We start from the raw sequence: 25,756 nt of genomic DNA on the forward strand, positions 1-25,756 counted from the left end.
CAACTTACACCGATCAAGTATTGTCATTTTCTAACAATAGTAGTTTTACTTCGAGGAATAAAATGATGCTCAGGACAAATGAGCAATAATCGTGAAACTTGAAATCTTACAAAGTGCCACATGATGTATACAAGGTTCTGTAAAATTCGCAGATATATCATACGATAGGTCGTTCCATTTGGTCTTCTAGATATATGTATTAACCATTATAATATTGCAATTAATATCAGCTAAGTTAAAGGGTCATCAAGTTCTATACGTCACTGGTTTCCTTAGTTGTCTTAGTTTTGATCAAAACCACTACATACACTAATCTATTTCCTAGTTGTTTTTTTTATCAGTCTGACATGCAAACTGTTGATGTTGTTGAAAATTACAAGGCAATGATTCCATGACGTCATTCGTTTGCGTAACAGAATTACATGACAGAATCAGTGTACATAATAAAGTTTTGTCAGCAGTAGGTAACATATACGATATTCTCAATGTTGTAAGCAGTTTTTTTGCGCGAAACTGAAAAAAAGTGAGAAATCCAGTGAGTTTTGAACTTTGACCGCGATTGGAAATAGATAGCCCAAATTACTCTATAAATCTATGAATATTTACAATCATCAAAAGCATAAATTAATTTGATCCGAAAAAAATTTCAATTTTGTTAATTATTGAGGCTGCCAATGTTGTCAGACAATATGACAGTTTTAGTCATAAATCGTTATATCATCTTTCTTTTAGTGGATTGAATCGAAATACATTATACAATATACCAACCACCAACTCTGAATACAATGTATCGTTAAACCCAATACTTTGTGTATTATCTAAAACGACTCTCTTGTTTTGAGGTCACGTCATGCTATCTAGACAGTAAATCAGTCTATCGCCCTCTACAGAGCAAGTGTTAGTTTACTTTGTTTTTGTTTTATATCTAAATTCTAGTACATTGAATACTTCTAGCGGTAATGATTAAGCAGCAAAGTGCATGTCTCCCACGACACCTCATAATTCTACAATTTACAATGGCAAAGCAATGTTTCAGATAATTGAACGTTGAGGGCGTATTCAGTGTTTTAGTCAGAGAATAAGTATTTTTTGTCATATTCTTTGTACAGGTTCAACTGTGCACCCAACTGTGTTACACTACACTGATTAAAACCTAGATATATAGACATGTAAGATATTGTATAGTAGATCATTTACGACACTGAATTCATATTTAAATCCATGTTTTCGGAAAGTATGTAAGATTGTCAAAAGTTTTTATCACTGTTGCTATGGAGACTTCATTACAATATAAATTGTTTTTAAATTCACAATCTATCGAAAAACTCGACGATTATGACTGTCCTATCTAATCTAACTGTTTGTGTCCTGACTAAGTTCCACTGGTCAATAGTTTTTTAAGTTCTCCTTTGTTTTGGTGTTTGATATGTATCTCATTCTAGGTTGCTCTAATCAACGATAAATAGTGGATTTTGTCAAGTTGAACCAAAGTTGCATGGTTACATTTTAATATTTATAAAATTATGCAAATGGTCAAATTAAATAAATAGGTAAAATTTCATCGACCTGGTAGTGTTTAAAACACTTATTGCAAAAGAGGTTACATCATTTAAATATAAAGATTACAATCCGATCAAACCGCCGTATAGAAATACAACATTTCAGATCTTTAAAATGTTCTCCTCATCAAAGTTTTTTTTTTTTTAAAGTGTTAAACATAACTGTATTAATATTCCAATAAATAATCTAAGGGTGCAATTTTACCAACAAAATATTCATTCCGGCGCGAAAGATATGTTGCTAGGCAACGGCGATTGGGCGCGTAGTAGACATATTTACATGCCTTGTTTCAGTTGAAGGCATGGCAATGTTGACGTTAAATTCCATATGCTCGACGTCAATTTTTTCGTTGATGACGTCACCAATTGATGGTGTTCCGTCGTGAGAGTGGTTGTCGTTCATACCAGGCTCGTGGTTATTCCAAGTTTCGAAATCACCCCGTGGCGACGAAGCTTCAGACATGGATTCTGAACCGTCATTACGCATTATTTTGGGGGCTCTGTTTTTACGTGTTGTACAATCAAAATGGACCCGGTGCCTGTCACGTGATGAGGGACTTGAAAATCCTCGTCCGCATTTGTCACAGGAATAAGGCTTCTCTCCTAAGAGAAAAACAAGAACAGAAATCATAAACGTTGAAAATACGTATTTCCCTTATCATATTAACACTGTTTTCACTTTATTATTATGGTTTATACTATCAAACAAAGTAAAAGTCATCACGAATTCGAAGTACTACTTTTGCCTCATTGTGCAATATTGAAAATACGCAGTTAACGAACAGTGCTGGTTTCAAAAGTCCTCTATCTAAAACATTCAACACTTTCTGAACTTGCACGAACTATAAAGAATAGATTTCAAATGAAAATTTGTAGTCGTAAATGTACATGGGCTTTTGACCATTAATAATGTAACACAACAAAAACTTAACAAAATTATCAAAAATAGAGACGGTCTTTTTATTGACTTATACTCGCATTACTGTTGTCAAATCAAGGCACCAATGCCTCTGACGTATTTGTAAATTAATCAATTCAAACACATTTATTGTTAAATGTATAAAATTCCTACAACGTCCGTATGATCTTTAACGTCGTCGAATGTGCTCCTGGGCTATTTCAAATGTTATTTAACATTTATTGCATATTTTGTTCGTATCTAGTACCCAAAATAAACATTTCTTTAAAAAATAATAACTGCCTCTGGGTGTAGAAGAATTTGATATTTGTTGCATAAAAAAACTTCCGAGGAATGATGGATAGAACTAAATTTAATTTATCTACACTTAGTTTATTTATTCACACGACACACACACACACGCCAACAACCCCAAAGGATAGAGTTTGTTAAACGATATATACCTACTAACCAGTGTGCATATTCATATGAAATTTTAGTTCATACGACTGAGCAAAGGCCTTTCCACAAAATGTACACACACACGGTTTCTCTTTCGTGTGCGTTCTTCTCACGTGACTGTCATGTGCTGCATGTGAAGCGAATGCCTTGCCACAATGCTTGCATTTAAACGGCTTTTCGCCGCTATGCTGACGTATGTGTGTCCGTAGAATACTTGATGCTGTGAAGGCTTTACTGCAATAAACACATTTGTAGGGACGTTCACCGCTATGCACTCTCATATGCTTGTTTAGACTTGACGACTGTAAGCAAATAAAGATAGACAAAAAAAGTGATTATAGTGAAATATGTGAAACAAAATTTGTATTATATCAGTTAATCGATCAACTCATTACGTTTTTTAAATGCTAAAAAAAGAAAACGGACAAGGTTCATTTGTCATTAATATCCAAGAAGGCTCTTTTGTATCTTTCAATGACTAGTTTTCTGTAACGGTTACTCAGTTTTGTCAATTTCCCAGATGGCTTCGAATCGAGTGAGGTTGCCCGTACCGTATCTCTTTGTTTCCAGTCGTCTGTAACTTTGTGTTCGCGTGTTTATTCAGTAACAAATCCTTTGCTTGACAAAATTATAGTTACGCTTGTGTTTTGAGTACCTACCTGTGAGAAACTCTTTCCGCACACTGTACATTTATGTGGTCGATGTTTTTCATGTACATGTAATATATGTATACGTAGACGATCTCTCTTCTCAAATGATCGTGTACAGAGATGACATGGATATTTACGATCACCTTGATCCACACATCGTGTGTACTTCAGATGTTTATCTCTGTAATACTTGTAGGCGAATACTTTACCACATCGATCACAACTATAACCCTCTTTGTCTGAAATTAAAATAACGAGAAAATATTTAGATATACATGTATTTGGATGTAATAGTCTGACCAGCCATTGGCCTCTAGGTATGAAGAATTGGACGATTTGTCGATTTATCAACTGCGCTTGCGCATTGATTATTATCACACCTGCACAATACACTGTTGAGAAAGATGCATTCCATGATTACTTCACGTATGGTGAACTTTTTATTTGACCCTAGAAATTATTTTTTTTTTAAATTTTCACGTTTTTACCCCGATATAGACAATGATAAGCTTAATGGTATTTGGCAAATTAGAAATAGTAAAGCAAGATACCAAACTTGAAATATTAGAAATATATTTGAAAAAAAAAGTGAAAGAAAGTGTATGAAGAAAGTAGAAGACATAGTGATGTGACTTACTTTCAGCGGTACTATCATCTAAATTTGTACCATCGGCCATTTCTTTCAACGCAACCGGTACACCCATAAACTGCAGGTAACAATCACCATACCATACCAATAATTCCTGTCCCTGTATCAAGTCAAATAACAATATTGTCACAAACCAATTCTTGTTTGTTCGTATACAGTGGCACTATTAAAACAGGACTTGTACTCGTACACGTTACATCAACGAACACCACCCCCTCCCTCCCTCCCCCCTCTCTCTCCCCCCCCCCTCTCTCTCTCTCTCTCCCTCTCTCCTCCCCCCTCTCTCCCTCCCTCCCTCCCTCCCTCCCTCTCTCTCATTAGTTTATTTATTTGTTTGTTCATTCATTCATTCATTCATTCATTCATTCATTCATTCATTCATTCATCCATCCATCCATCCATCCATCCATCCATCCATCCATCCATCCATCCATCCATCCATCCATCCATCCATCCATCCATCCATCCATCCATCCATCCATCCATCCATCCATCTATTTATTTATTTATTTATTTATTTATTTATTTATTTATTTATTTATTTATTCTCACCCTTGGTACGTCCTTGCAAGTCTCGTAGAATATTTCGCCTTCACTCTGTTTAGCTATCAAATTTTGTTCCTGGGCATAGCGGGCACAGTTTACATAACTCATCCAATTTCCCGCACTGCCTCGCCCGTCGATAAAATGACTGAGTTTCCCATCTTGAAAAATCTGAATAATAAAAAAGTAAGGAAATATAAAAATGAGAAACATAAATTAATTAAAGTAATAAAGATATACAGCATTTAGATGCAAGAAAATAAATGATCGATTTGATGAAAATATCTTTGTCAGAGTACAAAACTATTACAGTTCGTTCATCAGGTGTCCATTTTTTTGTGATTTTCTATTTTAAAATTGACTTTATATAAATTGAATGTGGTCATTCTATATGTTTGTCAATATGGCGAGCAAAGGGCTGCAACTTTACCAAATGGCACTGTATTTGTGTCATCACCGTGACCATGATCAGATTAAGTATTTCGTTCTAGCGCCACCTATCGATCGACGTGAACTTACCTCCCACATATGGGTGTTATCATCATTGGTTTTGATCTCACTGGTGTGTACGATACGTCCAACAAACGGACCAAACTGTGTACCCTTTGGTATGATGTCTTTATTACAGAATACACCGTAGTGCATACATCCAGCAAAGGTCGTCTGATATATTGCAATACCTGGAGAACAAAAAATGAACGAACACGAGTTGGGTCAACATACAGCATTTGGCGGCAGAGATTAGAGTCCAATGACTTAATCGAAACATGTCATGTAAACAACATTTCATGTATAAATTCGGAGAAGACACATATTTTCACAAATCTGGTTCTAGGACCATCTATTTCACAGTCAGCTTTGACATAGCATCAAAATATAACAACTTGAACATGCAACATTCAAAATGTAATTTTGAGAAAAACTAAATACTTAGTGAGTATAATGATTGTAAAGAGTACAAACCTTCTGGGATATCGAATGATGTTGTGTCTAAGTCCAGTGACGTCATTCCATTCTGTGAGTTGTGTTTAGAAAACATAAAACCGTTGAGAGTTGATACTTTGTGAGGAGAGCGGAATGACGAACGATCTGAAAGATAAAAAAAGACAATGATATCAAATTATAGTTTTAAGAATGTGAACTGATCATGTTATGTTTTATATGTCAATCGGATGTAAACGACTATTTGACTGTGTTACCATGGTTATGTTTGACGATATCACCAGTCACGTGACAGAAGTTTTCACGGTTATGACGTCACCAAAGATGAAGAATGATAAAAAATTTAGTATACTTTTCAACAATGGTTTGTATTTCGAGTAATCGCTGAACTATTGTGCCTTATACATTTCAAAAATATCAACCTTAATAGATTATAGCATTAATTTATTTATCAGAAGATTTGAAGATTTGATGACACGTGACGTCATTGAAAACGTAATCACAAAAGAGAAATCATCCACGCTGTATGCAAATTATATTTTTGAATAATCACTTGACTGTTTAATGTTTTGTTCGATCTATTAATAACCGGCATAAGTCAAAATCATAGTTTTGCTTGTACCACGAAAAAAACAACATTTTTTCCATGACGTAACAAATAAGTAACCTAACAGATGGTACATTATTGTAGTCGTCTAGACAAAGAACTCATACTTAATTTCTGACGTCACAATGCCTCGTTATCGATGACAGTACTGTACCATATGTACTACCATGGAAGTATAACACACTATATTTCCATGATCAAATCTAGTCAAGTTAAAAATCTGTTAATCGTCGTTAACGAGAAGTAAAATACGCAAGTTTAGTACAATTTTACAGTGTACGGTTGATCAAGCCCGTTTTATGTCCACTGGGCATGCGCTAAAAACCCGTACAGGTATTTCGTTTACTTGTAATGTACGACATTTTTTTAGTGACGTCAACCACATTGACTAACTATACCTGGTTACTGCGCACGGTGTGAAACTAATTACCGTCGCATACATTTAGACTGTAAATATGCATTAATGATATTTTCTTAGGAGGATATAATTGCCACGGCTCTTTTCATGGCGGTATAAGGGGAGATACCTCTATGGGTACGACCAGCGTTGTTCGGACGGCGGTGACAACTTCAAAAAATGCCCGCTTGTTTCTCTTCCGTGGAAAATACCACACCTTGAATAAAACCTATATAGTTATTTATTGAATTCTTTCAAATTACTTGTAACAATGGTATGTTTACACTTAGACTACAGATAAACAGTACCGGTCGTTATTCTTAGGGGACCACGTAGTCAGTGTCTACTGTAAAGACAGGGGTCTCTCAACCAACCCCAACAGTGTCAAAACAGTAGCGATGAGATTGTCAACTACGAATGCTACAAATGAGTATAGGAACATGACACTCTCTGATGTTGACCACCAAATTATGTCCCATGTCATTTTCAAGAACGAATTCTGACAAGATTTGAAGTAAAATTTAGTGCAAGAAACAAGATTTGAGTAGGTCCCTAGATATTGTATTGACTGTGAGAAAAGTTTGTGTGAAATCCTGTAAAGAATGCGGAAGCTATGAAAAGAGATAAATCTGCCAACATTGTAGAACTAAGGTTCGCCAGTTCGATCGATAATTCAATGGTATTTTAAAGAGTCTATAAGTCGTATAAGTATGCTTATCGGCATACCATGACAGGTTACAAGTATGGCTATCGAGCCAAAATCATTTAAATATCAAAGTAAGCTACACGTATACTCGTAAGCTCACCTGCGAAACTATTCCTAAATATGCCTTCTTAATTATCAATGGTTGTATAAAGCTGTTACAGAGATTTCGTTTGCGGTTCATGTCTCAGAATTTTCCAAACGATTACTTGAATCTGAGTTTAAGCCTACAAATGACTGTTGGGTTTACTTCAATCTGAGTTTAAACCTACTGTGGTGTTTACTTCTGCTTTTTTTTCATCTCTTTGTAAATGATCCAAATTGGAGAACTATAGAAGGCAGATTCTAGCGAGAAAACAAACTAGAATCACAGACAAACCATGCTCGGTTCACTAAATGTCTGAGTCGCTTTTCGGCGATTTCAAAGGTGATCTTTTGTTGTTTTGAAACCTGTTGTCGCTGTCTATCCTTTAATTCAAGATAATCGTACTATTTTCTGTGTCTGCAAGTTGAGATAATTATCCTTCTCACATTAGTCCACCCGTAGTTCCTTTTGTTTTATTGACACTCTGCCCTGGGCAATGTCATCTCTCCTTCATATCACTACACCTTTCCTTTCGGCTATGCCATAATGGCGCCATCTCAAACCTGTCGGTCGAAAGCTTTATAAAACACACCGAGTGTCACTTTTGGTTTTAATTTGGAAGGAATGGAATAATTTACTATAATTAGACAGTGTTTCAGTCACAAGTTTTACAACTGTTGCCAAATTCATATTCCTTTATTTCATTTTTCGAAATTTCAATTTTGATGGGTCCAGGTATATTTCTATCGATCTATCATTTGTACAAACTACGTGTGGGGTCTCGTATATAATCTGTCTAGTTCGCCATTGATGCTCAAATTTGTGAAAAATCCAGTCGCTATTTGACTCTTTCTTAGCCGATAGTTGCTCAATAGCTTGTAAATGATGCGTCTCGTTGCATCCGTCTCATTTGCCTCGCTTTAGCAAGAATCAGTTCGCAATCTTTTGTCCGAGAGTTAAGCAAATCAATTTTTTGATCTTTTTTGTTCGTTATGAATATTTCATGATAAGGATAGATATGCTTTGCGTTGTGAATAGCACATTTTTCTTCTAAATGTGACATCAATTTTGCATGCGATAAAATTCTGCTCCAAGTTATTTTACCATGTTATTGTTGGCGATATCATAGTGACATTATAAGATATTTTTTCTATGGATACAATTCCGCAATATAAAGACTTTTGGTCTTTGGGCTGTATCGCTTGCTCACAAAACACAAATCGGTACAAGCACACTCCACTTTGTGTGCCAGAATGATGTTTTTTGCTGACTTCCTTTGTTTCGTTCATATCCTGAAGCGAAGGCCAATATCTTCGGCGAGGAAGTCATTCCAAATTCCCTTTTGCCCGCCGCCTTGGCAAATATTTATAGAGAGGTACATAGTTGAACGTGCTGTATTTGAAATTAGTCGCTTTTAGAGTCTTTAAGCTTCGATGCCATGTTTTTCCTTATCTCTTTACGTGGATGAACCCTTTTTCAAAGGATAGATCGACTCCAAATATTATTGTAACATGTCTACTTGTACAGGTGAATGTTAGTTTAATTAACAATAACTATAAAGGAGGTGGTATGTATAAAAACAGTTTCCAGTCTCATTGCTTTAGAGAGATAGTCATCTTTGCTGACCCTCACTTCATCCTACCACATTTAGGTGATTTACCCTTGTTTGTGTCAACGTTGTATTTATACGTGACGGCATAGATAAGGCCAATCAGCTGTTTACCTGTTCCAAACGACCCGGGTTGTTTTTTCCGGAGGGTTCGGTCTCGTCAGCAAACACACTTTGATAGTTTTCACAGGTGCTCGTTTGAGTTTTAAACATTTTTTCTTGTTTGTTTTGATATGTACCACGACATTACCGAAATGATTTCGACCACCATGCAAGTCGAATCAAATTTCACCAAATCTTTATAGACACTTAGTACAGCTTAAGTTCAGTCAGCTGTAATTCAAATTTTAACGATGTTTGCTCTTTAAAACTAACTTGAACCATTGAGGTGTGATAGTCGACATTTACGCTGATATAGGCATGTGATGTTTTGAAAATCCAACAGTTTTTAAACAATTTATGAATTTAACAAATAATATATAGTTTCGTCTAGTTAAAGTAATGAAATATCTACGATTAAACAAGACACAGGTTGCTGAAAAAGATAACATATAAAATATAAACCATAGACGGGGTTATCACTGCCGTAACTGACTATATAAAAACTAGATGTGATTATTACGATATATATACGTCACCACCTGGATATAGTTTTATAAATCAAATGAAATTTAGAGTTTTTGTTGTAAAATACAGAAATATCAGATATCTTGTCTGCTTTAATGTGTTTACAGTCACGTGACGTAGTCGAAAGGATGACAGAAGGTTGGAAGTAGGATGAAGCAAAACGCCGAGACCCAAAGTGTTATCAATTCATCTCTATATGCTACTCGTAACAGACACAATCAAAGACACACTGCTATGGATTGGAGTGAGGAAACACCAGTTTACAAAGCAGAGAGATTAAAACGTTTTCCAATCGTCGAGATTAATTGAATCGACACCCCCTGGTCAGTACTAGACATTTTCCCGCCAGGGAACGTCTGCAAAATGTATGGTCGCTTTCCTCTATGTTTTTGACGATTCACGCCTTTTATTTTTATTCGTATCCTAATAGATGAAGACTCTTTAGTTATTAAAATATAGCTTTCTAAATTATAAAATTTTGTAGTTTTTTTCCCGTAAAAATCATACACTATGATCATGGTCGTGGGCATATATAGACTGAAGCGGGTTAACGTAGCTAACGGAAAGTCATACGTGGTCATAACTTCCAAAAGGCCGACAGTGCATTTATTGTGCAAGATCTTTCCGAATGAAATTAATAAACTAATGACCCCCTGGTTACAGGTAAATTGTCATTAACTGAATTGGAAATTAATCCAAGCTGCTAGCAATAAATGATTTTAGTCATAAAGTATTTACAGGAAATGTATTTGAATATCAAATTAATGATGAAACTAACATTAGTAAATAGTAAGTTAAACGTGTCAAGTCGATATGGCGTTAAATAGATAATTAATTAACTTACATTACTTGACTTATTAATTATTTAATTGGAGTCAATGTCATAAATGATGAAAGCTTGACGGAGTGGAATTCAGCGGGAGACAGAATGAAGAGAGAAATTATTAAACATCACACGTAATGATTATTTTTTTTGGTATGGAACACCACACCGTATACCTAGCTAGCTGTTCGATGTTCAAAATGTATCACAAAAAGACACCCCCAGCTTGCTTTGGTAGATCACATACGCTCTGTCGTTGCACGTATACATTGCACCCAGGTCATATTAATCATAAAATTATGTGTGACCCGACTGTCCTTTGTCCATTAATTTAGCATTTACTGTTTTTTTAAACACAAAATACTCTTAACAACGTACGCGACTGAACCTTTAGTAATATATTTACAATAGGGTGACATTACCAAATTTGAAGAATAATAAACACATTTCGATTTATGATTTAACAAAAGTTGGATTTTTGCATTGATTTTTCACGGCATTTAAAGAAAGAAAGAACGAGCACGTTTCTGTGAATAAAAAGAGCGGATTTGATAAATTGTTAGAGTCATTGATTTCATTTTCAGCTTTCAACTTTCTCTGTTATACGTTTAACAAAATGTCTGGCTCGGTGAGTATAAAATACTTTCTTCGAAAAAAACGAATCTTTCTAATTGCAAAGTAATTAAAGAGAAATATTGCCGTCAACAAAAGATAGAGCCGACATCAAGTACTAACATGCCAACTAACTACTTTTAATGTATGCTAAGACGTCCGTATTTTAGAGTAATTTGAAACAAAAACACCAATCTACAGAAAAGAAATACTCAAATGGAATGGGATACTGTACAAATCCGGATTGTGTGTATTCACTTTTGAAAAGGACTAAAATCTTGTCTTTAAAACTATACAAATTGGGTTAGCTTTTCAAAATGGTGGAAACATAACAAAGGTGTCGTCAACGTCGAATTTAACGTACCATGTCTACTTTTATTCAGATTTTGAGGAGAGCGGATTAATTGTAGTTACCAAATTTTAATTAAGGTTTTAGATTATCGTATTGTTTGATGCCTACTGTCACAAAAGACACCACAAGTACGAATCACAATTGACTAAACAAAGTTCTTTTGACAAAGCCTGGCTTATTACGAACAAGGGTGTTCGCCAACATGGAGATTACAGAAAGGTTATAATTGAGTTTGCCTACATAACGGTAGCAAGGATGCAAGGAACCGAGTCAACGACAAACGAATGTCAGTGGCAACAGTGTGAACAAACCTATTTACACAAACAATAGAAACAAACACGTGTTGTTATAAATTTTTCTCTTCTTAACTTCTCTTGACGTCAAAATCGTACAGTTATGTCGACAGAGGATATTATACTTAAAGGTTGAAATTCTGTCTATTGCAACAACACTTTTACAGGATATTTTCGTTGTGTAACAATAAATAAAAACGCTTTTCTTCCAGTTTCTCACCGTAGTTTTTGTCGTCACTATAATAGACACACATTTTTTTCATCCAGGTATTATGCTTAGTACATGTAATCTTCTGCTATTAATTAATTTCAGCGATTGTATTGCGAAATCTTCAGAAAATGCTAGGTTCAGCCGGGAGACAAAAAAAGCATAGATACATGGACCCAGTATTGGACTACTATAAGTTTTGTGATAAAGGCATATGAATATTCATTAACCGTGATTAAACTCATTGTCGTAGACTATATGTCGGCAGGTGAAAATCGGCGCGCTTTTATTCACCGCATTTTGAAAACTGGGAAAAAGATATGATAGATCGTCTGCTCCGATCACCGCTTCTTTCCTTATCACAATGACAAGATAATGTAATATGCATATAGTGAAGGTATTGGGTTACGAACGGCACGAGAACGAGCTTTCACTCCCTTTCATCATCAAGAACTGTAAAACACAGATAACTTGCATAAACGATAACAGTTCGCTCTAAAGTTACAGCGCTACCGGCTCTACCTTATCAACACGCGTAAAAATAGACACCAATGAATCGGAACTTAGTTCATGTTAAGAGATTAATATATACATTAACATATCTATTCTAAACACTACAAGATGGCTGCCGGCAGTCCCTCTAGTTTTGTACAGACATAAAAGTCGTCGCCAAGTTAGGAGAACAAGGAAAACACAACGATCAAAGAAGAAGAGATTCGGTTGCTTTTTTCTAATTAAAACGATCTCTCCAATTGACGAGTCTTGTTTTGGTCTAAACGACGTTAATTACCCTGTATATCAGTATTTGTTATTGACGTCTGTGCTTGCACATTCTGCAGACAAATCATTGAAAACACGGTGTGTCTGTTTTCTAGTTTAATTGTTTGTTTTTTGCCAAGAACTAAAAAACAAACAGCTTCAACCACAGTATTGCAACACGAATGTATTATATACTAGGAATGCTATGTACAGGCTTGATGGAATTATACAGTTCTGTTTTGAATCTTTCTTATTTGAGATCGGCTATATTTTAACTTCTCATCTACTTAACTCTTTTCTACCCACTCCTCTCCCCTCCTTTATTCTCCTCCCCTCTACTCTCCATTACTCTACTCTACTCTACTCTACTCTACTCTACTCTACTCTACTCTGCTCTACTCTGCTCTGCTCTGCTCTGCTCTGCTCTACTCTGCTCTGCGCTACTCTACTCTACTCTACGCCACTCTGCTCTGCTCTATTCTACTCTACTCTACTCTGCTCTGCTCTGCTCTACTCTGCTCTACTCTACTCTGCTCTGCGCTACTCTGCTCTACTCTACTCTGCTCTGCTCTACTCTACTCTACTCTACTCTGCTCTGCGCTACTCTGCTCTTCTCTACTCTTCTCTACTCTACGCTACTCTGCTCTACTCTACTCTACTCTACTCTGCGCTACTCTGCTCTGCTCTGCTCTACTCTTCTCTACTCTACTCTACCCTACGCTACTCTGCTCTGCTCTACTCTATTCTACTCTGCTCTACTCTACGCTACTCTGCTCTGCTCTACTCTACTCTACTCTACTCTACTCTGCGCTACTCTGCTCTGCTCTACTCTACTCTACTCTACTCTGCTCTGCTCTACTCTACTCTGCTCTACTCTGCTCTGCTCTACTATACTCTGCTCTACTCTACTATACTCTGCTCTGCTCTACTCTGCTCTACTCTACTATACTTTGCTCTACTCTACTCTGCTCTGCTCTGCTCTACACTACCTCTACCTCTACTTTACTCTATCTTACTCTATGCTCATCTACTCTAGTCTACTCTACTAGCTCTATATCACCTCTACTAGAATACTATATTCTATTCCCGCCTTGTCTATCCAATGCTACTCTATCATATTCTCCTGTCCGCTATTCTATTCTATTCTCGACTAGTCTATCCAATTTCATTATACCATATTCTACTCTATCCTCCTCTATTCTATTTTCAGAATACATGATGAAAGAAGACAAAAGACTTAAAATACCTCACATTCATACTTTAATAATTAATAAGTCAATTGTCTTAATGAAGGAAAGCTATCTTTCAATCAATAGTTGAACAAAGAGAAATAAGAAATCAAGATTTATGTTAGATAGTTCTTGAATTCATTATTTTCGGTACTTTTACCGAGACACGATATTAATTTGAGATAAACGGTAGATTTGGTTTCATAAAATCATCGAAAAAACTTGGAAGACCTGGCAGAAAGTACGACACATAATGTCACGGTGTACACCATGTAAGTGTCTACCTTGTCTCACAACAAGACCGTACTCTAAGCTCCCTCAATCGGTTTTCCGTGGGCCCATATCCAAGTGCCCGTAGGCGCTATGGTGTATCGAGGCCGCCATGTAAAGTCTACTTCTAAAACACAGCTCCAAACAAAAACGGACAAAGTTTACACAGAGCCTCAGTAAAGCACAGTAGCTAGGAGCCTGTTAGTAACTAACTCATAAGTCGTGTGTGTTTGTCATTTTTCGCTTGGCTGGTTTTCAAAAGGCGATGGTGCAAGCGCTGAAACCCCGACAAGTAAGAATGGAAACCCAAAAGATGCATGTACATAATAGGCCTGAAAGACCGCATAAACAAACAACTAAAGGCTTGGCTATTAGCAACTGCTAACTAGAATCATATAATAGTACGTTATACTATTAACAAATGCCGACATAAACTGCATGGTCTTTTTCGCTTTATTTCATTCAACGCAACAAAAATCATCGGTTTTGTCAAAGAAGACTGATTTTTTTCGAAAAATGTTGATAATAGTGTGTCCTAATTGATAGCGAGTTGCTCATAATAGCGCCTTCGACCCTTGCACGGAAATGTCTTTCTAATTTCACATAATGGACATTTTATGAGCAATAAACGAACGAAAACATTCTCTTTAAATGTCTATTCATTGACAATGTGTTCAGTAGTTGTATCATTATCGCTATGAGTATCGATTCGTTTACCCTTACTCGGCGTAAAGTAGCAATTTCAAAATGATAATGTCACCGTTTTGTTTGTTAAATAAACAAAAGAGGCAGAGACATTCAAAATGTTACAGAACGACTTGGTTTTTTGCAGGAATTGTGTCAAGATGTGCAAACATATAATGTTTTATGTTTTAACTTTTTTTCAAAAGTAGAAATAATGTTTTTTGGAAAAAGTATGAATCTGATTAGTATGGCTTCCATTCATATGAATTTGTTCAAACAGAGCATAGTTATTCTCTTACAGTACAATATATGTACAATATTCACTTGTTCGGAGCATGCAAATACACGGTGATGGATTTCTTAAATAAAGTATACAGTGTCGTTGAGGCAATTCATAGAAGTGCGAACATTTCTTTATCGACACGACAGAAATATAGCGTTATTTATAAAGTAGTCTCTACGATCAAAACATGGTAAGCACTACCAGTTTGTAGTATCGATGTCTCCATAAATGCCCCTTGCGAGGTATTGTAATTAATTAGTCCATAATATGTCGATTGCTTACATGCTCTCGAGACAAGAAATATGCGAGCAATTTACTTCTCAATAAGTAAGGCAATAGTTTCTGACAACTTGAAAAAAAATCAGGGATGACCGCCGACGACTTTTGAAGAAAGAAAGAAAGAAAGAAAGTAAGAAAGAAAGAAAGAAAGAAAGAAAGAAAGAAAGAAAGAAAGAAAGAAAGAAAGAAAGAAAGAAAGAAATGTATTTTATTTACGGTAGAATCTTAATGTAATATACCAGACACATATGGTAACACATTTCATAAATTATACTTTTTTGGATTTTCTGAATTCGACATAATGATGATAATGGATTCACAATCACTTTAGACAAATTGTCCATGTAACATATGTTTCGGTATTGACTCTATTACCTATGAAGCAATTACAAATTGTACACCGGGTTGTCCATTGCAAACAAAACAATTATTGTGGAATGTTTATTTCTGGTCGTAGGCCTGGACATCAACAGCATAGATAAATACATAGAAGTCATGCATTGCCATGATAGCTAACAACTGGATACATATCCCTCAGCTAAGCAGCTAACACGACTTCAAATCTATTGTTCTATGTGTACGCACCGTGTACATTTCATTCACAACGTACATTGCGGTGGCCTTTGCAACGCAACTATCTAAACATGTAGTTTGAAAAGTCCTTACAAACGATCGCGGCTGAATAGGGTCCCGTTTTCGTGTTTTAAGAAGCCTGTTTTATAATTACTGTACTAGAACGGTGAAATTAAATCAAAACAACTCTTTGTTTTATTCTAATACGTGTAGGCACTGGTTGCGTGGCCAGTGAAAAACCGCCTTCACGATTAGATGGTCGAGTTGATCGATAGCAAAGCTAACAACATTAGGGGCGGAAATGAAATCAACAGCCGTCGTTTTAATTACAACGTGTCTGTTTGATTAACTCTTTGGTGTTGGTCTCAAATTTGCTTTCTCTCTATACCTGTATCATTTCGTCAACAAATTAAATCTGAAAATCAACAATTAAACGATGGAATTTGTAGCCGTGCTCGTAGGAGGATAGTAGTCAGTGAAAAGATAACGCTATCATGATGTCGTCTTGCTGTCTAATACCGTATAACATTTTAAAACATGAATTATACTAGGATTAATTTACTTCTTGTCATTTTCTCGTCCAAAAAAATTGCACTGACTTGTTGTTGTTGTTGTTGTTGCTGTTGTTGTTGTTGTTGTTGTTGTTGTTGTTGTTGTTGTTGTTTAGACAAGCCTATACTGAAAACTAAAAGAGGAAGAGTTGCTTTGGTTGATTTGATTTTAAAAAAACGCTCTTGAGTATAACCATGAGTGTTGTTTTAGATTTGAGACTGGTCATACAAAGATAAATAATTATAATTTCACTCACTTTAAGACATTAAGAAAGATAGAAACGAGAACAATAAATCTATGTTTTTTATTAAAATATCATGTGAATTACGTGTCAACATTAATTGTCTGGCACCATCACCGTACTCAAATGTGACGTTATACTCCCATATATTGATAGGTACACCGCATCCTGAGATAGACGCTTTCAAAATCAATGTTTTCTTTTTTTTAAAATACATTATTGCTACACTTGTAAGCTTACATTTATGAAATGATTTTTAAATAACACCCGGTCAAATGAAACAGAACAGATGCCTGTACGTCATTTTTCAAAATACTATTCTCGGCAGAAAATAAAATGATTCGTAATTGATATTGTCATCCCCAAAGCTAATTCTAGTAAAGACTTAACAGCTGACAGAATTGTCCGTCTCATCTATAAACTGTCTATGGTCATGGTTGGCAGAGTTAGCATTGGCATACTAATCATAATTCCTGGTTTTAGGAATGCTAATATCAAATCCCGACCTATGCCTTGAGCTACATCTAAAATCCTGTTTTTTGGTGTGAACGGGGCTATATGCAGGCAAAAATCTAAACCATGTGATACTGTATGATGTCATTAATGTCAGAAAGTCTAAACTGTGTGATACTGTATGATGTCATGATGACCAGAAAGTCTAAACCGTGTGATGTCAAAGTGGTCAGAAAGTCTTAACTGTGTGATACTGTATGATGTCATGATGGTCAGAAAGTCTAAACTGTGTGATACTGTATGATGTCATGATGGCCAGAAAGTCTAAACCGCGTGATGTCATAATGGTCAGAAAGTCTAAACTGTGTGATACTGTATGATGTCATAGCAACATGACAGTGGCCAGAAAGTCTAAGCCGTGTGATGCCATAGTGGCCAGAAAGTCTAAATTGTGTGTTATAGCGACACACTGCATGAAACATTTTAAAATACATTTTAGTATTCAATGATTTGGGTTTCTTTCGTTAGTTTCAGGATAAAAGTCATGATCAGACAGTGGCATATGGGAAGGGAGGGGGCAGCAAAGTTTTCACTTCGAGAACTGTGGAAATTCTCTACTCAGGTGAACACGAGAACGATTTTCAGACCGACACCGACAAAGTATATAGGAAAGAAACACAGAATCACAGCCCGAGTAGTTTCTATTAAAAGTTGTAGTAGTGCGGGATGGGGTTGGGGATAGAGGTGGGATGAGTGGGTGTGTGGACGGGGGTGGGGATGGGGGTGGGGTGGGATGAGTGGGTGTGTGGACGGGGGTTAAAACAGATACTAGAACTGATATATATATAGTCTTCTATCAATATTGCGAGAGAAGTGGGAAGCATGGATGAAATAGTTGAGAATGACACTTTAAGTGTGAAATAAGTCGGACTGCCAAGTTTGTGTAATTGCATACAATTCTTTAGACCCACACTTTGATGCAGGTGTGTAGAGCCTGTGGGCATTTTAGTTCCGTTCAGAAATTAATCATTGTTGGTATTTTATTCAGGAAAAGTTGAAGAATTTTAACGCTGGAACACCGATTGATGTTCTCAGCCAACGGACAATGTTTCACCTGTTCGAAAATAGCCTCGGAACTTCGCGCTAACTTGCGACAAAACTAATTAACTTTCTAATACAAACGACGTGAACTTTATACGCCTGAATTGGCCATCACTGAAAGACGTACGACAATAAACCGTGTACCGTACCCAGCCTTAAGTAGTGGTTGTGATTTATCAATATTTAAAGTAAAATAGAACGCTTTCCATAAGTTTGAAATAAGTGTTTTGCAATTATAATTGTCTTCTCATTGTGAGATAACTCGAAGAAAGCGAACTTAGAGGCCCGTAAATTTAACGATCGTCTGCCCATTCTGTAAGAATCATAACCCGAAGCGCTGATCAGAAAAAGATCGTCCCATTCTTCTTGTCATGTGAAAAGTGTTTTGTATTTTTTTATTTCACCCCGAGGATTGCCGCCAGATTTGGTTTTACTGGTTATTTGGTCCTAATTAGATGGCTGAAATACGACGGTTTATTGCGTGAAGTGCTTCTAAATTGTCCTTTTGAATACACTAGCATTGTGAAAAAAGAAAAGGTGTCCACTAGCATCTGTCTACATCATCGTCAAGGAGACAGTTGAGACATATTTTTGGTATGAAATTAACAACGCTCAACAATTAGTACTGCACAAACTACACAGTGCTACACTAAAACGTTATGATCACGTGATATAAAACAGTATTGTCCGTCCGTAACGAGCCTTCTCTAGAGGCTAATAAACATGGTAATCTCCTATAGAAGAGCGGGGATTTGATAAGGAGCAATGCTTTAGTAGAAAAATACACACGTGGAGAATGAACGAGACAAAGGAGAAAAATACCGCTTGTCAATGGCTCGTCAACGAGAACAAAACCCCTATCCGTACTCTAAAGAGTCTTGGCTTGTGTTCTAACAGTGGCTAATTCAATTGATTAAGTCGTAGGCTTAGTAATTGTTCCTCGTAAGATGCTAAAAGAACTGAGAATAAACTTGTAAGCGGAAATTGGAAGATCGAGTACAATATAGAAGGTAGAAGAGACAAATTTCACGCCTCCGTACTTCAACATATTACGACTACATGTTGATTACTCCGTTACACAAATCGTACAATAGGGGGCAGAAGAACTGGAATAATGCGAATTTGTCTATTTCCAAGTCAAAGAAAGATCCTTGAGAAATCTCTTTCAGCTTGGAGTTAATTACAGCAACAGAGTGAGTGAGCAAAGAGAATCTAGTTGGCTTCTGTGATGTGCTTTCTGATCATTAAGATGCCATCGAATAGAACTCGTTACAAGTTGACTAGTCAGGTGAAAGTGAGGAGACAATATTTTTGTCTTTCTTTCCTCCTCATGATCAGTCAAAGTTTCTGACTCTTCGCACTATTGCTGACATCTATACAATCAGTGGCTAATTCAAATCTTCTTGGCTGCCAAGTTTTTTTTATAAGTTCTAGTTTTGTTTGATTCAAGTTATAGGGTTTCCAAAGTTTTTTTTCTCACAAATATAGTACAATTCGTTGACTCCAAGTATTTAATTATATCAGCCTGTATGATAAAATTAGTTTCATCTCGATCAACATTAAAACTTTCCCGCCCATACTACCTTTACATAAATGTGAATTTTGTTTAATACATTTTATAGAAATATACTCAAGGAAATTTCGTGTTAGTTTGGTTGAATTAACATAAAAAAATTAATATGACTTCGTTTCTCATACCGTGACATAATTAATATAAATCATATTAACTCTCGTCGAAAGCAGGTCTTCCTTTGTGATGGAGCAACGGTTTTAGATTACAAAAAATTCCGTATTTTAATTGTGCAATGCTATAATATAATATATAATTATTCCGAGTCACCAATGACAATCACGGGCCTGAGCTCCAAACCGGTTTGTTGCAACAATCATTAAACAAAACGTATATGGAAAAAAAGAAAATACGATTTTTCTACTCGCACACTGCAACGTTCAAGTTGAGTTGGCACTATATTTACTTTGTGAGTGAAAGTGTGAAGACCAACAAGACTCCATTCTTGTCGGCTTACGTGATGATTATAGTTTTTCTTTGTCTTTATAGTGTTGGGTTGTCATCTTGTCAATAGGTAATTCATTAGTTGAAGTAGGTCAAAATGATAAATAGTGGCCAAAGATATAATGCTAAAACCTTTCCAGTAAAAATATCACAGACGAGTCGACATAAAAGATAGTAAAAATTGAAATGTAAGTTATAGATACCAAGTGTACCCATAATGGTATACGCAATACAAACTTTAAAATTGTAAGCTGAACTGAAAACACAGAGACCTGCAATTACTCATTCACTCTATCCACCAATAATATATGTTTAAATTATCCACTAATCGTAAGACGATTTGGAGTAAAACTTTTAGTGTATTTCGGATCGTAGATAACATGAGTGAAAAAGATTACCTTCACCATTGCCCAATTGCAGTTTGCTGGGTTTCAAAAATTGACATACAATTTATGCTAGGTAATATGAATAACAACAACAACAACAACAACAACAACAACAAGGTGTGCAAACTTCTTTAAGCAGAAACGCAACGATCGAATATTTTCAAAATAACATTTTTTGTCTATGCTCATATCGAATTCAGCAAGGTATGGCTGGAATGCCATTCACGGTGTTCGGATTTTCGCACAGCTAAATAGATTGGAGTAGTTGGCTGTCCCTTTGTTAAGGAGCTATTGTAGCGGTTACGGTCCCTTTGTTATGGCGCTGGCGATTTACTAACCTAACCTGCGAACATGAAAAATAAATAGACTGACAAGAATCAACACAATTGAAATAAAATGGTTGAAAAACAGAAAATACGTTTAATTTTGATAGGGTACTCACCGTCGTCCTTCAGACCTAACCCAGAGAGTGCGTGTCCCGTCAACTGCTCATTGAAAGGGTTTTTGACGTATCCGTATAACACTGTGTCTATTTCAGCCTGAGTAAAAAGACATGGGAGTGGATAGGGAATAGTAGCCGGTAGTGAGTGCTGGGTTATCATCGGTGGTGGATGTCTCATTTCTGGCCGAGTCCTCATTTCTTGCTGCTGAGACGAGAGGGAGCGAGCTACCAGCTGTGGTCTTGGTTGCATTGGGCCAACGCGTGGCATGTTTAAAGCTGCGGACAACCGAGGTTGAATTCCTGGAGGTAGCGGTAACGGTGGTGGAGGTGGTGGGAGTTGATGTGCCGTCAGTGTTCCGAGTTGGGAGGCTTTAGCTCTAGCCTGCCACTCCATTGCAAATCTGAGAATAAACACAGAGAGAAAAAACATTACAAAGAGAGTAATTGCACACGTCTGTGTCATCATCTTGAAGAAAATTTGCTGGTACCCATTTCCCCTCACCAAAAACAATAAATTCAAAAGTCTGAAGCTAAAAATAATAAAATACAGTAAAGAAATATAAATATAAATGCATTTTTGTACTTGTCAAGTGGTGAACTTTCAGAGCGCTTCACGTTATCGTGCACCATGTTTAGAAATGATTGCCATATGTGAGTGAAGAGAGTGTCTTTGTCCAGGGCGTGTAGAGCCTTTGTCGACGCATGTCACAAACCATGTAATCCTTTGAAAAAGTCTCTTTCTCTCACACAAAGACAATGACGCATAATTGACCGACACAGAACTGAGTGAGCGACTTTGTTACACTGTCACGTTCCAACCATCTTCATGACTTCTTAAAAAGAAAGACAACTAACAATAAAGTACAGAGTGACTTAAATGAATGAAACGTTTAATGCTTGTCCATCGTAACAGTCCACGGGGGAAAAACTACACTTTGTTTTCTCTTGATGCCTCGGTATCTTCTTGGAACTGAAATTTACACTTTGGTATCCATTGAAGTGGTCACAATGGATGTACACATGTAATCTCACCCAATTCACGATGTAGTAGGCCCGTTATGAAAGGATGGTGGCGGGATGAGTAGTTTGGATCGTCCAACGAACAAAAGCCAAGGAAACCCAGTAAAACAACACACTATTACTGACCTACACAACACAATGATACAGACAAACCGAACCCAAGTGGAAATGATTTGGATTAAAGTGACTTTCCAGAAGAGTACATTTGAAATAGTAATATAGTCTGACATTTACTCCCTGCTGAGGTAAAACTTTTTACCAATTTCTCTTCAAAGTAGTGTCTCTTGTAGATTTACTACATATACTGGAAAAACAACAGCTCACTCTTTGAAAATAAAACTTTTGTTTTCATGTGTAGTTTATTCTAAAAACAGCTATAATATTATGAAAACAACAAAATAAACTTGATTATGAACAGAACCACTAACGACGGTGATAAGATTTTGTTAATACTATATACACCAAGTCACGAAATCTATATACAATATATTATCTTTGCAATTGTTCATAGTTGAGTGATGTGTGTTAGTCCCTGTACTTTCTCTATTACATTACATCACAAGGGATCATTGGGGAGTGTTAACTTTACGAATACACTTTTTACCACGATGTTCAAATTTAACAAAGGAACATACTTACGCACTCTCTATCCACATGGTCATAGATTGAATATTAAGATCCAAGATGTTATATTGATTAAATTATAAAGAGAGACGATTGTCTATGATTTGACAAATTACGTTTTTCATGAAGGAAAAACAACAGACACACTGAGTCTGGAAGGGTTTCGGGTCTTGACGTCTCAATTTATAAAGACGCATATTTCGTGTTCCAATGGGGAAAACGCGGGAAAGGGAGCTATTGTATCAAATTATAGAAATGATTATGATAACATAATAAATACAATTTATATTTATATGATTCGGAGCGGGTAAACATGTCCTTTCGTTATACTGCATGTTGTTTGTGTGTGATGCGACGAACAGAGAATTTGAAATCGGCATCACAGTTAGACATATATATATAAACACGCACGCACACACACACACACACACACACACACACACACACACACACACGCACACGCACAGACACAGACAGACACAGACACACGCACTCATATTCTGCCATTCACGATGCAATCTGATCTCTAATCCCTAGTGTTTAACTGTGGAGCCGACCCCCCCCCCCTCTCTCTCTTTCCCTCCCCCCCTTTCTCTCTCTCTCTCTCTCTCTCTCTCTCTCTCTCTCTCTCTCTCTCTCTCATGTCTGTGTTTGTTTCTCTGTATATGTATGTCTATGTATCTGTGTCATGTGCATACAACATTACTGTACAATGGAAGTTATTGTTTCACGTTATTTCTGAATAAAGTAATGACAATTTGATTAACACATATTAATTGCCACTCTTGACTGAAGCTACAATAAATAATAATGAAAGAAACATGATTGAATGGTTTAGATGAATTACACTGGTGGTATACATCTACTGGTATTGGATCTTACTTTCACCGGATACTACTACCGTCTTAATTTTAGGACATGGCTAAAAGTCAATACACTATCATGCCAGCTTTAAAGACAATGAAATGACAACAACAAAAGATTGGACACAATATCACGACAGACGGCAGAAAACCAGGAAAAATCGATAAATACCAAAGACAAATTATTACAAACTTTTCTCCTTATTAATTAACCGTGTGTTAGTTGCTGCAAGCTGTCAATTTCTCTTTTTGTCACACCCCTATAAATAAACACCAATAAGATTCTGTTTTCTTTCATAGCATGATTGGTTATTTATGAATTCTTTCAAATAGTAAACATTTCATAGCCATGTACTATGTTGTGTTTGATTTGTAGCGTTGTGTTGTGTTGTGTTGTGTTGTGTTGTGTTGTGTTGTGTTGTGTTGTGTTGTGTTGTGTTGTGTTGTGCTGTGCTGTGCTGTGCTGTGTTGTGTTGTGTTGTGTTGTGTTGTGTTGTGTTGTGTTGTGTTGTGCTGTTTATTCATTTAATTGTATTTCATCTAGTTTCATCTCATTCTTGCCATTTCATTACTCATTACATGCATTATGATACTCTAACATGTCTCCATTCGTCTCATATCTATCAATATTAACGTAATGATTTCATGCAGAACGATAATAATGAAAATCTTGTCAATACTAAAAATAAAACAGGAAAAGTTAGGTAATAGATAGCTTCGAGGCATTGTGATTACCACTGACTGGACAGCTTAGTCGTCCACGGATTAGTCGCAGTTTTTTGTCCCAACGTATTCTGTTGTTGCGGTAGGTATGTCAAACGCAACAAACGTTGACGTTGCCAGAGATGTTTCATCAACTCTGATTGGCTACCACATTTTATTTGATCCTAGCTGATATAAACGTAAGTTTAGTTTAGACGAAAAGACGTCTAAATATATTGGATGTATTGTTTCATACATTAGAGCAGAGTAGAGTAAAGTAGAGTAGAGTAGAGTAGAGTAGAGTAGAGCAGAGTAGAGCAGAGTAGAGCAGAGTAGAGTAGAGTAATGGAGAGTAGAGCACAGTACAGTACAGTACAGTACAGTACAGTACAGTACAGTACTGTACAGTGCAGTGCAGTGCAGTACAGTACAGCAGAGGAGAACAGAGTAGAGAAGAACAGGGCAGTGCATCACGACAAGAGCAGACTTGTTGTTTAACTTATTTTGAAATCATTTTACACTGCCTAATATAAAATTGAAACTTGAAAAAAAGATCGAATAAAAATCGAACAGAATCAATCTTTGAATAAAGAGTATACAGGCTGAAGTAAGTTAACCTACGCGCAGAAAATGTCGCGCTTTAGGTCAAAACGTGAACATCGATGGAATCAATATCTTTTACAACAATTTCCTACCATATAGTTGTTAGCAAGTAACCTCTTAAGATTCTTTCCTTATTTGATTTTTGATCCAGCAATTTCCAGGTGAACGCTAAACATACGATAACCAATTTGCAGCATATCGCATCGGAAGCCGTTTTCCATATCTATGCAATGCCCAGATTTGAAAAGCTATTAAGTATGAACGTATAGAAACGCGCCTTTCGATTTTAACTCAACATACAGCCGAAGGGTAAAACGCACTCCTATTCAAAATAGACGGAATGCCTGCAAGATAGGTCTTTATAGTAAAAATCATGCAAGTTGAAATGATATATTATATACAAAAGGTGATTTTCATGAGTTTAAAGAGATCCTTTATATTATTCATTACTCCGGCATGTATTGATGTAGGGGGATTTCATATTAGGCGACGAATTATTGTCCACTGTATGGTTACAATTATTAAGGGGTTCATCGATTTCATCAGATGTACCAATCATGTTATGTTTGGGTTGTTATAAACACGCATTTTGGAGGAAATGTTACAAAATCCAATGCCCTGGAGGAGTTTGGCAAAAGCTGATGGTTTCCTATTGAAGG

At 36.3% G+C, this 25,756-nt stretch overlaps 1 protein-coding gene across 1 annotated transcript; it reads right to left on the minus strand.

Annotated features, from left to right (window-relative positions):
• Positions 1–1,800: 1,800 nt before the first annotated feature.
• Positions 1,801–21,679, minus strand: LOC144444930 (uncharacterized). The gene is made up of 8 exons (XM_078134482.1): positions 21,286–21,679; positions 5,725–5,850; positions 5,281–5,441; positions 4,771–4,932; positions 4,207–4,318; positions 3,579–3,808; positions 2,930–3,221; positions 1,801–2,162 (listed from the first exon to the last, which is right to left on the minus strand). The coding sequence occupies exons 1-8, from the start codon at positions 21,677–21,679 to the stop codon at positions 1,801–1,803; spliced, it is 1,839 nt and encodes a 612-aa protein (XP_077990608.1).
• Between the last annotated feature and the right edge of the window lie 4,077 nt (positions 21,680–25,756).

The sequence above is a fragment of the Glandiceps talaboti genome, chromosome 13 (genome assembly GCF_964340395.1).
Source record: "Glandiceps talaboti chromosome 13, keGlaTala1.1, whole genome shotgun sequence".
Classification (NCBI taxonomy): Eukaryota; Metazoa; Hemichordata; class Enteropneusta; family Spengelidae; genus Glandiceps; species Glandiceps talaboti.

What these genes read in the sequence shown, in the direction of transcription:
- LOC144444930 (XM_078134482.1), bottom strand. Translation starts at nt 21,679, where the DNA reads ATGGAGTGGCAGGCTAGAGCTAAAGCCTCCCAACTCGGAACACTGACG. An exon ending in GTTAGGTCTGAAGGACGACG is followed by an intron (nt 5,851 to 21,285) that starts GTGAGTACCCTA and finishes TTTATCTTTCAG; the next exon opens with ATCGTTCGTCATTCCGCTCT. An exon ending in CTTGCAAGGACGTACCAAGG is followed by an intron (nt 4,319 to 4,770) that starts GTGAGAATAAAT and finishes GACTTGATACAG; the next exon opens with GGACAGGAATTATTGGTATG.